This window comes from Psammomys obesus, unplaced genomic scaffold (assembly GCF_907164565.1).
Source record: "Psammomys obesus unplaced genomic scaffold, mPsaObe1.curated_primary_1811, whole genome shotgun sequence".
Lineage (NCBI taxonomy): Eukaryota > Metazoa > Chordata > Mammalia > Rodentia > Muridae > Psammomys > Psammomys obesus.
The window spans coordinates 620679-637140 of NW_026592890.1; the positions used below are offsets into that span (position 1 = coordinate 620679).

The 16462-nt window shown below is 43.2% G+C and overlaps 1 protein-coding gene across 1 annotated transcript in view; it reads left to right on the forward strand.

Moving 5' to 3' along the window:
• Positions 1-16462, forward strand: part of Plekhg1 (pleckstrin homology and RhoGEF domain containing G1) — a 134182-nt gene that overhangs the window by 80356 nt on the left and 37364 nt on the right. The window contains exon 3 of the mRNA XM_055615864.1: positions 12292-12363. Coding sequence (XP_055471839.1) covers positions 12292-12363 — 72 coding nt within the window. The remainder of the gene's footprint in view (positions 1-12291; positions 12364-16462) is intronic.

The window sequence follows — 16462 nt, forward strand, 5'->3', positions numbered from 1 at the left end:
TGTGTGTGTGTGTGTGTGTGTGTGTGTGTGTGTGTGTGTGTGTCACAGGGAGAGAGAACTTGAAGGAATCATTTCCTTCCTCCAGGTAGGTTCTAGAAACTCGGGCGCCAGGTCTCGGTGGAACCTTTACCTGTTGCATCATCTTGCAGTCCCCATTCAAACACTTAACTCACACATGGGTTAAGTAGGTCCTGGATGGTGAGCGGTAGCGGCAAGCTAGGAAGTTACACTGTGGCCAAGACTGGAAGCTGCAGGTCATCGACACGGATATGTAAGCTGTTGTAATCGTTTGTAGCATGGCTCGGAAGACACAGAAGGCACAGAAGAACACAGGGGCTAGTGCTCATCACATCATCTGGGCTGTGGGAGAGGTTCCCAGTTTGATGAACAAATGGATTCACATATCAGAAAAGGCCCCTCTGGTGGCTGCGGTGGAGCTCTTAGCTGACATGCCCAAGGGCCAGCTCAGTGGCATCATAGAGCAAGCACTGAAACATTCCCTTTGGAGGTGTCCACTGGACACAGTGAACCGCCGTTAGAAAGCTTTACAGCCACCTCTCATCCTGACTCAGCTGTACTACAAGCTACATCCTACCCCTCTTTGCTTATTCGGTCCATTAAAGATGAGCAGGGTCCCTGCCTCCTTTGTCTGCTTTGGCACCAGCCTGGCTTGTAGGAGACAGGATCCTCCAGTGTGATGATCTAGCTCATTGGAAATCCCATGCTTGACCGTGCAGACCCTGAGGACTACTCTGTGTCTTCTGCACCCAGACTCCTCCCGGATCCGCCATGGCAGCACCTGGGAAGCACTCCTTAAAACAGTGAGGGTACAGAGGTGGCACATTGCTTGCAAAGCATACCTGAAGCCCTGGCTTTCGTTCTCAGCTCCACATAAAACGATAGGTGATGAGCTCACCAGCAGAGACAGGAGGCTCAGAGGCAGAAGGGTTGTCCTCAGCTGCCCAGTGAGTTCAGGGTCAGCCTTGAGCTAATAAGCAATATCTGGCCCTAAAGCAATATCTCGTCACAGCCCCTCCTTTAATGGCCCAGAGATTTATAAAAAGAGGGCCAGAAGGATTAGAAGACAAATAGGCGGTGGGTGACTCCAGAGAAGCACACACAGGGCTAGTGTACATATGAACCCAAAGAGACTGTGACAGCACACACAGGCCCTGCAGCAAGCTCCAGCCAGACGAAATCCCAGCGTTTAAGGGAAGTAGGCATGAAGGCCCTTACCAAGAAGCTGCTGATATTGATAGCTGCTGAGAGAGGGAATTCAGTGCTCTCCGATGCAGTGACTCCGGGTATATCAGCCACACTCCAGGGTGGATCCGGTGCTCAGCAGTAGTCAGCTAACACAACTGGACTCCACAGGACTTGTTTGTTAGTGCTGTTTTTAAGAGAGAGAAAACATGAAGTTGGATGGGTAGGGAGGTGGTGAGGATCAGGGAGGATCCTGGGGGAGGGGAAAATCTGATCAAAATATACTGTATGAAATTCTTTAAAAATATGTAAAAACATTATTATTTTTTTTTAAAGCAAGATCTGAACCGTTCCTATACAAATTGACTCATTGGTCTGGAATGGGACCACAGCCTCAGAATTGTCTAAACAGCCCTGGAGAATTTACAATGTGGACCCCAGCAGGGGGAAAAAAAAACTATCTAGAGAAGTCAGCCCAGCAATAAGAAAGGCATCAAAAGCTGCAGAAGCCACAGGCTCACTGGTGATGTCCTGGTTTTAATGCAGGCCCCCATTTAGCAATTCCATGAGTTCCTGGATAGCATCACTCTCCAGAGCCCACTAATGACACTGTGACCCAGAAAGATGTTGGCTGCTGAGAGGCCCCAGATGTATGTAGCTCTTCTGTGGTTTGGTTCTAACTTGGTGAAGATAAGTCCCTGTAGGGTGTTCCCTTTGTGCCAGAGGCCAGACACTTTTAGACACATCATCCCTACACACAATCAGGGCCCACTCAGCCATATGCCCTCCTGCACAGCAGAATCCTGCTCTTCAACCCTATGGAGGGCTTGAAGACACCAGGAAACTATGGCTGATGTTAGGAGAGATTTTTTCACTCCTTGGAATTATAAATGTTCCGGTGTCTCCTAGTCTAAAGAAAGTGAAAGGTGAGTTAACAAGAAAGGACTCCACAGGGCTGCCCACTCTGCAAAAGCTTAATGGACCTCTCTTCCTGAATCCATTCTCTGTTTCTTTCTGTGGGATGTCTGTTGACCCTGGAAGCCATTCCTGTCTAAAATATACCTGGGCCAGGGCAAAGGAATCCCCGGCTGATGGCATACAGACATGGCGTGGCTGAGGTCAAGAGGGGCAACCCATGGTGTTTATGCCAGTGGCTGCAGTGATCACGGTTAGGTATTCACTGCTCCTGCGGTATCTCAATCTCCATAGCAGCTCCGAGAGCTGGAGGAATGTGATAAGACGTGCAGATTTCATATGTGAGAAATCAGCCTCTCAGACCAGCAGAGCCTCTGCTCAAGAGTGTAGCACTAGTCCTGGGCCTCTTTGGATACTACTTTTGTTAATTTCTAACATCTTCCTCTGTTATGAGAAATGCCCGTTGTTTAACTTCGCTGTTGAATTGTCATGGTTTTGTGGGTTGGCTGTTTGCTTGCTTGCTTGTTTATTTGTTTGGGACAGGGCCTCACTAGGTATTGTAGGCTGACCCTGAACTCTGTATGTAGCCCAGGCTGTCCTCAAATTCACAGCCTTCATAGGCATCCTCGAGCATGCTGGGGCTCCAGAGCTTCACTCCCATGCCCCGCTAGGTACAGTAGAATCACCTCTTTTGTCCATTTGTTTTGATTTCCATTTTTTTATACATAGAATCTAAATTTATAGTTTAAATGACCCTGTGGTTGTTATGGTTGTTTTAAGTGAGGACATTAATGTGGCCTTTTATGTCAGTGCTCATGCATCTTTAATGATACTCCAATTGATTCCCAGGATGCAGCTGTCTGGTGAATCATGATGGAGCTTAGTAATAGATTCTAAAGTTCTTTTGTTAAGTTTAGTTCTAGATTTTTCAGCATAGAATTATAATGTGGTATCCAGCTAGATAAAACTTACGTGTAATTTTTTAAAATTACATTCAAGCAACATGTTCCCAGCCACAGATGAAATGTCTCTGTGTTTAGACCTGGGTCCCATCTCCAAGATACTGCACCGGGTCTATGCAGATGTCCCCAAACCCGAAACACATCTGGTCTCAAACATGTGGGTTAGGAACCCTGGACCTGTCTTTCCAAAACAGAGAAATGTATAGAGTGATAAAATAAACCCCAGCTCCTTCAGAGCATTTTTGTACCGTAAGTTACTTTTATTTTTTTCTTTTAGAGGCATTGAAAGTCTCACTGAAAGCCTCTTCTGCGTCCTTCTCTGATGCCATTTTGCACCGTGTGGCATGGTGCCCTCTCTGGCAGTGGGAGAGGAGTCTGGCACTGGGATTGGCACTCTAGGGAATAAAATTCCCGTAGCATGTCATCCTCTCACATGCTAAGACAGAGAATCCAGGGTCTTAGATGTCGACTCTGTGTCTTCACTGAAGGGAGAATGAGAAAGACGCAGATCAGTGAAGATAGACCAGTTTTGCCTAGATCTGTGTTTCCTTGTAACTTACTGTCCCCGGCTGGGATTTTTTAAGATTTATTTATTATTTATACAACATTCTGCCTGCATACCAGATCTCACTATAGGTGGTTGTGGGCCACCATGTGGGTGGTGGGAATTGAACTCAGGACGTTTGGAAGAACAGCCAGTGCTCTAACCTCTGAGCCACCTCTCCAGCCCCCCGCAAGCTGGGCTTGTTTGTTTGTTTTCCTGTTTCGCTTTATTGGGTGATAGTGTCCATGCTTCTGTCGACGGAACCCAGGGCCGCACACATAATGTACATACATGTGTTCTCCCGCCGAGCCTCAGGTCGGAGTTTTGCCATCGTTACATATGTCCTTAAAATGCGTATGCTTTCCCTTGGTTTAGACATGGCAGAAAATACTGTCACACTCTTACAGGTTTGGTTTGGTTTTTTTTTCCATTCAGCATCATTTTGAGCTCTCGTGCTCTAGTTTGTGTAACCGAGTGTGGCTTTTCCCAGATGGCTCTACGTTTTGCATTGAGCCAGTTGCAATAGGAATGAGCTTTTGTTGTTGTTGTTGTTGTTTTCCTTGCTGGCCGCTTGTGTTTGTTCTGTGATTTGGCCATATCCAAGGCCTGCTCTGTGTTTCTCCTCATTGCTTTATAGGCGCTGCTGATAAACCCTGTGGACCACGTGGCGAGACACGCCCTTTAACCTTAGTGTGGCTTCCCAGAAGCGAATTGCACAATTCACAAGACAAAATAATACTTTTGAAAGTAGGATGTTTGGAGTTGCGTTTAGAAATTCTCTATCGCCCATTCTCGGGTGGTAAGCATATCCTTTTCTCTCCGAGACTCCTAAACGTTTGCTTTTTCCCATTTGCTCTCAGTCTGCCTGAAACTGGTGGTAGTGAGCAGTTTAACAGGAAACCTGAGCTCTGGCTTCACATGCCAATGGTCCCGTCGCAACTGCCTAAAGCACACGAACTCTCCCCGCTAACTTACATCTCCTGTCCTGTATGCCAGGTTTACATGGATGTGTGGCTCTGTGTCCGGGCTCTGACTCCTCTGTAGTCTACTTTTCCAACTGTTCTGTTGCCATGGCGCCTTCATTGTCCAGCCCTCTTTGCTCCCCTTAAACACTGACTTAGTCCTATCAAGTGGTTTTCTTGTTTTTATTTACTAGTTTTTCAAATTTCGTGCAATGCTCTGTTGGTATTTTTAGGAGTCTTATGTGAAAAATGACATTTTTACATGACCGAGTCATCTCATCTTATAGCTGTATGTCTCTTTGACCAATTATTTATTTGTGTATTTATTTTTGAGATAGAATTCCATGTAAACCAGGATGGCCTAGAGCTCACTATGTAACCAAGGATGACTTTGAACTCCTGATCCTTCTGCCTCCACCTCCCACATCCTGGGATTCCAGATATACACCTGGTGCCAACTACTTTTTAAAATGTTCTGGAGGAATATTTAACAAATTGTCTCCCACATGGAAACATGTAGCTTTAAACTTTATTCCTACAGCTCTTAAAATACTGACACTATGTTGACTGATTTTTTTTTCTATTTTTTAAATTAACTGTGTGTGTCCTCAAGTAAGAATGTTTTTGGTTCTTATGTATGTTGTCATATCAAAGGAACTGCCCAGGCTTCCTGTGGTGTAGAACAACGGCTTACAGATGCTTCTAGAACTCTATGTACTCGTTCTGAAAATGAGATGAATTATTTTGTTGCCTTTTTAGTTCTTGCCTTTGAGTCCTTTTTTTTTCAATCTACTACTTTGAATCCACTTCTCCTACAATCTTCACCATCTTTATCTTCATTTTGACATCATCAGAAGCGTTTCCCTACTTATGAACTAAATATAATGAAACTTATAGAAATGCCTCTTCATTTTGCTAGAGTTTATCAGAAATATTATGGGTACTGAACATTATTAAATGCAGTTGACTTTAATAAACAGTGTGTTATTTTATTTGTATTCATATTGAATGAACCACATTGGTAAGCATTCTGATTTGAATCATACACATATATCATTACAAAAACAAACTTCCTGTTCCTGTGATGTTCTTTATTTTATATACTGATGAAATAGTTTATGCCTGTTCATAAATGATAACATTTTGTTCTTTCATTATTGTCTTCCTTTAATTTTTGATATATCATGAGATTTAAATTGTTAAATCTCTCATCATAAAATGCAACTAAGAATTTATTTTGGTTGACTTTTTAGTGGCTACATCTTTTTACGGTATAAACTTGAAATTTAAGTTTCTGGTTTGGTGTCTGGAACAAATCTCCAAATGGTCAGGAACTGGGTTAGTTAAAAGAAACCACTTGACCCCTAAAATCCTAAAGCTTAAAAAAAAAATTGTATTGCCAACCAAAGGAAAAATGCCGGTAGTCTTGGAATAGAGAAAAGTTGTCTAGAATGTAACTTGAAACTCTCTTTAAGGATGAAGCACAAGGAAATGCAGACAGTTCCTCCAAAATGGATTTTATGTCTAAATTGTTTCTTGACAGATTAAAATCATCAAAGCTCAAACTGAAAACTTCCTTCTTGCTTTGGATATTTTTCTTCACTCAGTGTACCTGTGTTGAGCCTTTACTGTGGCTCAGACTTTCATGACAGCATTGTAGAGCAGTCAGGCAGTCAGATACTCCAGGAATGAACAGAATGTTCTCAGATACTCAGGACCATGCAACTAATCAACTAATTTTGGTCAAACCAATATATATATATTTATATCTTTGGGCTGTGCTTTACTTTTAAATGTAATTTTAATGCAATGTTTTGGGCAGAGAGAGGTGGGACAGTACTCTTCTTAGTACACCTCCAACCCACCACAGTGATTCCCAGCTTTGTCCGATGCTGGGGCTCCTTTCTGTCAACTGGAGTGAAAGGCTTAATGCATGTAGTAGTGATGAGGGCAGGACAGCCAGGGTTACACCGAGAAACCCTGTCCAGACAACAAACAAACCAACGACCAAAGCTTAACGTACCTGTGAGCCTCACGTGCCATTTCCCATTATGCACATGAGTCTCTGCAGAACCTACACATTCAAATGGCTTAGTGAGGTGGTGGGGAAAATTTCCTGGAGGCTGGCGTCTGCGCCAGGCAGAAGAGGAGAGGCCAGCTCCTGACTCTTCGGCGTAAAACAGTATGGCCTTGCAGTCAGTATACAGTTCCTGCCTTCAGGTTCACAGCAGCAGTCACAGAAAGCATCACATATAATATGCTCTTGAAAGGGAACAGAGCTATTGCTCTTTGTCCACCTGGGCAAGTTCATAGGCCTGAGCTCAAGAAGAAAATGATGTCATTTTCTCATTCATGATCCCATTCAAAAGAGAGGAGAGATTTACAATAATTAATGACTAAGGGAAAAGAAAACAGACCCAGACTCTGAAAGCAAGATGGCTGCCACCTGACTTTAACTCTAAAAGAAGTCTCTGACACTCCATCATCTGGACATGCATGTCTCGTTGCCCACTGCTACACTGAAGCCACCTCTATGGGTCATTGGCCCATTAGGCTGTAATTCTGGGTGGCTAGTTCTGGTGACTGGCCTACTGCACTGAGGCTCCTGCTGGATCCCACAGTCTTTCTTATATCCACCTAGTTACCTGTCTTCCTGCATCCCCTCAGTGGCCAACGTCACCAGCCACAACAGCTTCCTTTCTGCACCTCACACAAGAACGTTCCAAGTTCATTCTGTCCTGAATTAGAGGCCTCATTTCTTAAATGATTTCTTCCACGTCTCCTCATGCCCTCGAACATCAATCACCTCAGAGAATAAACATTATTACCCCCTCAACCCTCCACAAATTCCACCCTGCCTCAGTGTCTCTCCTTTGACTTCAGATTACAATACCATGTGGTATTGACTGTTTTATTAACATTGGTCACCTGTGATCAGAACGTGAAATAAGCCATGAGTCACAAGCAGGGCCTTTCTCTTCTTTACCTCAGTGCTTCTTACTGCCTGACAGGGAAGTCTCTCAGTAACTGTTGACTAGCAGCACACAGTTCTGTTTGGGTAATAGCCCCAATGAAAGAACATGAGAGAAAGAACTCCTACCATTCTCGTTTACATTGTGTTTATGTTATCTAAGTAAAAGGCTCTAAAAGTTGAGTTGCCAGATGGCACCAGAGGATCTCCCAGGTGGGGCCTTTGAAAACTCCAGGGTGTACGGTCTCATACTTAGCTTCCTAAGTTTTTCTAAAGAAATGCCTTCTTCAGCAGCCGTGCTTCTAAGGAGTACAGAGAGGAGGGTCAGGACCCTTCCACAGCTTTGTCATTAATTGTGATCTGTGTGATCTAAGATAAACAGCGTCCTTGTCATGGCCTGTGACTTCCTCACTGTAAAACTGGGTTGGGACTATCAGGGATCTGTGGTTCCCGAGCAGTGACTGGTGATCATTCATTTATAGGTGAGGCATGTCCAGAGCCAGGGTGGACTCCAAGACACTTCCTCCTCCCAGCAAATCCACTCTGGAGATAAAATTAATGCACAGAAGGAATGCTAGGAAAACAGAACTTAGAATATGGAGAGTAGCACATAATCAAGGAATATTTCAAGTAAGCTCAGCAATATTGATAGACCCAGGCACAAACCCTAGAAACAGAGCAGTCTTCCCTTCAAGAAGTGAGAACACCAACCCCAAACACCTTGTCTTCAGCTCTTCTCTGTCTCCTAGCTTTTCTCTCCCTCTCTCAGTGTTCAGCTCACACTGTTCAGGGTTCAGCTGCTTCTCATTTAATTGCATCCATCTTGCTGTAAATAACAATACAAATATCTGAATGGTACTTGCCGAAGTGAAAAGAATCTTGCAATGGAGATGTTTAAATAAAAAAAAAAATTTATTTAAATGATTGAAAGTAGGATGATGCAGTGGATTTGACAGTGATAGGATGGCCCATTTATTGTGGTTTTTTGACTTCAGCAAATTTGTAAAAATCCACCACTTATTGAGTATCAGAAGACTATCAAAGTATAGCTGCCTTCTCCCATCTCCTCATTACATGTTTTTGTGGCTGCTTTGTTTTCAGTAGATTTCACTCCAAGTAATAGATTGCAGCAAATTGAGTTCAGCAGCAGGTAAGAGAGTCCAGCTGGCGTTAGATGAGAAACACACAAAAATGTAAAACATGCTCCTCTGTTTTGTTAAAAAAAGTCTCAAGGGAGGATTTATGTTAATATAATTATCTTCTGTACCTGTTGATTATTATTTATTATTATCAACTCCTTGTTGATAATAATAAATTATATATATATATATATGTATATATATATGAATATTTCAGGGTATAAATAGGTTATGTCACTTAAAATACCTGAGTACCACTACCTGAAAGTCAAGGTCACTGTGTGATAAACTCAGTCCATGCCCAGAGATTATGATCAGCATTATGGTATCTCATTTGAAAGTATCTTAAAGACACTATGGCTATGATGAAACATCACAACTAAAGCATCTTGGGCAGGAGAGGAGGATTTTGTTGTTGTTGTTGTTTGGCTTACATGTCCTGAATAATTGTTTACTGAGGAAGCCAAGGTAGGAACTCAAACCAGGTGGGAACCTGAAGGCAGGTGCCAATACAGAGGCCATGGGTGAGTGCTACTTATTGGGTTTCTCATCATTGTGGCTTGCTCAGCCTGCTTTCTTATAGAACCCAGGACCACAGCCAGGGTCAGCACCACCCATAATGTGCCGGGTTCTCCCTCTTCAGTCAGTAATTAACCAAATGCCCAACAGGGCTGCCTAATGCCCACTCTTGTAGAGGCATTTTCTCAGTTAAGGTTCTCTTCCCTCCGATAGCATTAGCTTGTGTCAAGTTGATATGAATCTTCCAGGACAACTAAAGGTTCCCAGAGGATCTGTAGGAGAACAATTGACTGGATGACAGAAGCCAAAATCATCAAGCAGAGGAGGAGGAGCTGACCACAAGACCAGGAACACCCAGAAAGGTCACTGTCACCTTCATCCTCACCATCACTGTCCTCATCATATTCTTGCACTCCATAATAGGATATTTTGCACTTGTGGAATAAGAGCAGAAGCATAAACCTCCAGATAGCGTGTTCAGACAAAACCACCCTAAACCCTCCGAACTTAACAGTGCAGTGGTATAAACAAGAAAAATATCTCACATGGGAAATGAAGTTACGATCCAGAAACAGACAACTGCCACAGAACAAGAAAAAGAAGAGGGGAAATGAGAAAAAATTAGACGGTCAGACCAGAAGATCCAAAAATATGAATAACAGACCTCTGCCAGCCACCAGCAGAGGGACAGACACACCAAGCCAGTAGGCGTGAAGGTTCTTGGTCCCAGGAGCCTTTGTGTTGCTGCAGGTGGTTAAGACCATAAGCACATTTGCTTGGGTCTTATGATGTCTGTTTATTGTGTTAGAAACTAAAGCTCAGAAATAATTAAGCCATCAATGCATAGGATAATAGTAATAAACCCACACATTTTGGCAAACAATTTTATGACTTTGTGCTTTGTGTTTTGTTTGGAAACCATTTTACATTTTTTTGAAGCTCTCTTTACTGTTTATCTTCATAGCATACATCAGCGTCACACACACACACACACACACACACACACACACACACACACACACACCCTACACCCACCCAAGCCCCGTCCTGCTCCTGCTTTCTGTGAGGCAAGCCAGATCACACAGCCTCTGGCAGTGCTCACGGTACTCTGAAGAGAACATGGACAGAAAGCAGCATTTTCACAAATTAATGTCCTCTGCTGTAGCTCAAGATCACATCCAAACTGGTTGCATACATGATCAGAGAAAAGACCCAGAGCTGACCAGCATGGAGCCTCAGAATTCTGCTAGCAAGGACAAAATTTTAAAAGCTTACAGGAAAAAAACAAAGTCACAGAAGACCAACTGGGAAGAAGGGGTAGCAAATTTTCAGTAGCAGTATTTTAATCCAGGAAGCCCCATGAACATTCAGAGACAATCACTCCAATCAAGAATCCCCTGACCCATGACATCATCAGTCCAGGTGAAAAAAAGGACATTTGCTGAAGAGGAAGACTCAGAAGGTTCACCTCTTCTCGCCCTCACTCAGGAAGCTTCCAGAAACCGTGTATTCTCAAAGGAGAGAATCATGGGAAACAGTAGGGAGTAACACTCGCAGCGCAGAAGGCAAAGCAGGGTGACGGGTCACCAGGATCCGTGCAGCTCTGCCCAGCAGCGGGATAGTGGCCATGCTGGCAGGACAGTACTGTGCAGACTCGGGATAGAAGCCTCCCACACTTCATACACACACAACGGTACACCACCAAGAATAGCATCACCAGAAAAAAGGTTTGCTTGGCTAGTTGAGATTTAGTCTCCTCACACACAGTTAGGCAGCTAATTTTTTTTTAAGATTTTTTTTTCAAATGCTACAGTTATAGGACTGTATGAAAAGGTAACAGGTCTCCCTTTTCCTCAACCATGTTTTTTTTAATCCATCTGCACAAATAATATCATATCTAATGATATAATAATGGTAGCAGTATATGCCTTGAGAGAGATTATTTTTAACTCCAAGGAAATAATAATTCTACAAGAAAGGAAAATAAATCATGATACCTGCTAAACCTAAACTAGGAATGTTATTTCCATAGTATTCTCATTGTGTTGAGTTGTAAATCTGAGTGTTTGTTAAGGTAGTCTGATTGCAAAATACATCTGGTTAAAGAGATTATGGGTGGGAGTATAAAAAAATAAAGAAAGAAGCAATAGCTAAAACAACAACAACAAAAAAATGAAAACCCATCATCAACATGCTCAGAAATAGGAACCTGCTCCAGCAGAAACAGTAAAGCCTTCTCAGCCAAGGCCAGCAAGAATTTGAAGCACAAAGCAAGGGAGTATTTTATTCTAATTCCCATAGAACAGTTTATCTTCTTATTAAATGTATAGCATATAACATTTAAAAAATAAGCACCTGGCTGACATTAAAGGGCACATTATTACATTAAAGGGCACATTATTACAAAGCAGCTTGGAAATGTGCCGTCTAACCCAGACTATCTAGTGTGGAAGCGATTCCACTTTCAGAATTTTCTGCAACATTAACACTGAGAGATTAAACGGTTGGTTAAAGGAAGAGCCATGCAATATAGTGGTCCTGCCACTAAAACGTCACGAGTCTGCACCTGAGCAGAAGATACTTCCTCTCTTGGTGTATCTGTCCTTTGAACAGTCTTTCCTACCAACATTCCTCTGTTGGTAAGTTCGTCAGTATTATTTGAGCATCTTATTCTTCAAATGCTTCAGGAATTCCTTGAGACTGGGGATGTGCCCCTTTGCTCGTTGGTGGGGGAGAGTGGCACACACACCCTGCACTGCTTGGGTACCTGGGCCCTTCGTCAGTGAATGAATGTGTGAGCATTTTGCAACTGGTAACGGATGTCCAGGATACCTGACTCGTCTGCAGGTCTTATCTCTGGTGGGAGAACTACTTGTCCAGTCTATGTCTAAACTCCTGCTCTCCATGACCTTGGACAACTCTTATCTCAGCCTTGGATCCAGTGGCAATAGACCTTCTGTGACACAATTTCCTGATTTTTTTTTTTTTTAAAGCCATTAGAAAAGTTTAAACTGTTAACTTCCGTACCGTCTAATACTTCCTGGCTATGTGATGTTGTGTTTTGTTTTGTTTTATTAGTGAACTTCTTCAAGACCTGGAAAACTGTGAAAATGATCCTGTGGCCATAGCAGAATGTTTTGTGTCCAAGGTAAGCAGCCCTCATTTTTCAGGGCCAACCAAGGCAAGACAGAGTGCAACTTGTTTAAAAGTTAGAATAAATGGTTATTCGGCCCTGAAAGAAGCTAGCCAACTAGTCATGCACCTTTTCTGTTATGTTTTCATTTTGTTTTGTACACACACACACACACACACACACACACACTGCTACAGGAAAAAGAGAGTGATGCTAGCTCTATTTTTCCAAGAGTTTGTATGGTAGTTGGATAATGTTATTCATTCTTTCCTTGGGAAGACTTAAAGTTTGGGAGGGAGAATCCGGACTAGAGAATGTAAAGATAAAAATGCATTTAACATCCTCTAAAACAGCAAAGAATCTACCTGTTTTATGTGTCTTACGTGTGGTATGTGTGGCACTAGGACAGTCACTGCTGTTATCCTTCAAGGGGTAAGAAACAGCAAAGCTTATTTCCTGCATTAGAAAATACCCTGAGGGGTGTGTGTGTGTGTGTGTGTGTGTGTGTGTGTGTGTGTGTGTTCTTCTTTTGTGTCATTGGCAGTTTAGAAAAATGCAAGACACGGGCTTGACATGAAGCAAGTTCAGGCTCTGAACTTGGAAGGCTGACATTCTGCAGTACCTCAGGCCATCCACGTGCCGCTCCCTGGCAGACGTAGTGGCCTGTCTTATTCCGGTTTCACTTTGGGACTCAACAGCTTTTCTCCGTGAAAGCTCTGTCTAGAAGAAATTGTCTTACAGGAAAGCTTCATGCGATTTCTGGGGCCGTATGAAGCTTTGGAGTGGACGAGTTTGAAGCGGAGTTCTCAGCAATGCTTGGAAGCAACCATCAGCACCTCATTTAGAGTTAATGGTGAACTGAGAAGGTGCTGCAGCCGCTCCTGGCCGTAGACTCTTCCACACTGTTAGTTCTGATGGCCACAGGCCCACCCTCGTGACTGGGAACTCAAACCTAACAACTCTGTAGCTTCGATGGGAGTCACTAGAAGGCAATCAGTAGGCCTGTATACAACCTCTCTTGTTTTGTGTTTTTAATAGCTTTGTGTAAAATGTAAAATGTTGGTGCATACATGCTTACAGTTTTTTACACAGCTGCCCTCTTTGTGATAGATTCTTTGATAGGGTAGGAATTTTAAAAAAGGAAAATGGGAACAGTAGAAGTGGTGTTGAAACAAAAAGATAGGCTGAGCGTTTCAAAGGAACGTTAAGCAGAGCGTGTGCATAACACGGACGTTTTAGGAAACTTTCGGCTTTTGCTAACTAACTCTAATCACAAGCTGATTAAAGGGGCTCCAGTGTTCGCTTAACTCTGGCTTAATTATTCACATAAAAGTTTGTTTATGAGCCTCCCTGCCAACTCCCAAATCTCATTTTTCATTGTAATACTGCCAAGTTTAATTAGAAGACCAACTTCAGCGCTCAGCACTTTCACGTGGGAGCAGGCGTTGGGAGGGGGTGGGGCCCTGCGCTGCCCGCCTCTCACTCAGCACCCTGACATTTAGACGAGGCTAAACTGCCACCAGCTGCTCTGCTCTGAGAGGAATGGAAAATTGCTTTAATTGAGAGGTCATTAGCAAAAGACGTAAAGCGGGCAGTTGATTTCTGCCGTTATCCGAATCGCTGGGGCTTACACACAGTCATCTTTGACCCGGCTTACTTTTGTGCTAAGTGTAGGCTAGGGAAGTCCACAGCCAAAGAAAGAAGACACTATTTCGTCTTACCGACTGCTTCCAGAAGAAGAAGGATGGCAGCTGGCCTGAGGAACAGAAATAAGCATTCGCTTCTGGGCCTGTTGCCCCGTGTATACTGATCTGCAATCAGGACTCTGGAAGCATCTTGAAAGACTCAAGTCTCCCCCAGATTGCCTTCTCGGCCACCCTCATGTTCATCCCTCATTGGGCTGTCAAGGGGGATTGTTCTGAGCAGCATGAAGGAGAGATTGAATGGCTTATGACTCTCCCTTCGCCAACTCTCCCTCAGTGCCCAGTCACCTCCTACCTCCCATGAGAGCTTTCCTCCTTTCCTGGCTGACGAGTATGAGCACACATAGACACCAAAGATGCAACAAGCACCCACTACACATAAATGCATGTGCGCACACGTGTACATATATACACACAGACCCACACACACCACATATTGGAATTATCAAGAATTTGCTGGCTTTGAAATGTTAGGTCAAGTCACTGTCACGTTCCCCATATGCTCCCTATGTACTATGTCCAAGAAAACGTCCTTAAAGTCACAGACTGGAAGGGAGGGGAAGATTTGTGTTAGAAAGGCACTAAAATCACACAGACTTCCTTTCTCTGTCACCCACTCAGCAGAATGGGTGTCCTGTGTGTTGTCTGACAGGCTCTACCTTATAGCTTGGCTTTTTGCATAATCGCCTCATCTCTGCATCCCCTCTAATTATAATTTGAAGGAGCTGAATAACTAGAAAACAGTATCTGCTTTTTTTTCTAATTCGTATAATATATTCCCCTAAATGCATCTTTAAAATTATTTGGGCTGGCATTATACAATAACTAAGGACATTCAAGCATTAATAAGACTAGGAACTATTGCTGTTTGGCTTTTGTTTGTTTTCTGTTTTTTAATAAAACCATTGTTTGTGGGATCTGCAGATGCTTGCACATCTGCAGATATGCAAATAAGGTCAAACCTGCATTTAATCCTCTGTTAAGGCACTAACGGAGAAGTCTCTAGAATGGGAGCTGAGTCACACTGAGGCATCCTGGGCCTTATTGGGACTAGGGTGTGAGGCTGACTATAGGACTCAGCTCCAGTGTGTCTTCACGAAGTCCACTGTTTTCAGTGTGGCAAGTCTCATGATTCTAAAGGTCTCAAAGTATAAGGAAAGGTAGCTGGATACTGTTCTGTCCCAGGGTGAGGAAAGAACAGAAACTCCAAGTTGGTATGGACCATTGGGAAAGCTCCAGTCCGCCACATACCTGAAGGGCCTGAGCAGAATGCTATGCTTTGTTTATTCCTGAAGGCAGGGCTGTCCTGTTCAGCCAATAAATGCCTAACTCAGTGTGTGGAAAGGCCCAGGTGGTGGCTACAGCAGGGCAGGTGTTTGCAGATCTAATGGAATAGTATTTGCTGTGTGAACCTGTGGGCCCACGAAACCTATACATTTTCAAAAGAAGCCAAAAAATCGAGTTGTTTATAGTCTCCAATGCTTAAAGTTGACAGCTAATCTAGGATTCTTGTCAAGTGCTATGTTAGAAAATGTGGTTCTGGGTTTAAAACACCGTTTAGGCTGTAAGGAAACAGATTCAAGTTGGCCCTTATGCTATGGAGAGGAATCTGGCCAAACCTAGTATTTAGAAATAATTTACTTGGTCACCCATCAATCCTACATCCAGAAAGCTATTCATAGGATAAACTGACAAAATTTCAGCGAGTCTGAATGAGACTTGGCAGTAACACTTGATTCTCCGAAGACGAGAGACAATGTAAAGCAGAAGCTGCTTGAATGATTGTGTATTCACTCAGATGCTGAAGTGCCATGGAACAGCGCAAGCAGACAGGGATCTCTCCAAACACTGCTGTGGAGAAGACACAAGCTCTCCAAGTGTGGTCCCTGGACCTGCAACATCAGCATCCCAGAGGAACTTGCTAGAAATGCTTGCAACCAACTAAATGAAAATCCGGTGTTTGGTCCAGCAACCTGTTACCATACACCTTCCAGTGATGTCACTCACGTTCATTCCTACAGTACGATGTGCTCATCTGATGAAAGGATGTCTGTGTTTAAAAACAGGATAACTGATAAGATTAAAAAATAGGAGAAAGGAATTGAATGTGCTGGCATGAAACTGAAGAAGTTCAAGGTCATCCTCATCTACATAGCAAACTTGAGGCCAGCCTGAGCCATATGAGACACACACTCAAAATAGGAAAGGAAGCAATCAGCTAGATAGAACAAAATGAGTTATCTTCTCGGAGTATGTATTTATTTGACTGGCTGTGCATACCTACAGACACACACATACACACACATTAGTCAAAGACCCCAAACTAAGGCTTTAAAAAACAGGCTCTATATACCAAGAGTAAAATGAAAGGTGTGCATGCAGTTGGTAGGTAGCCACAGTGGAAATTCCGA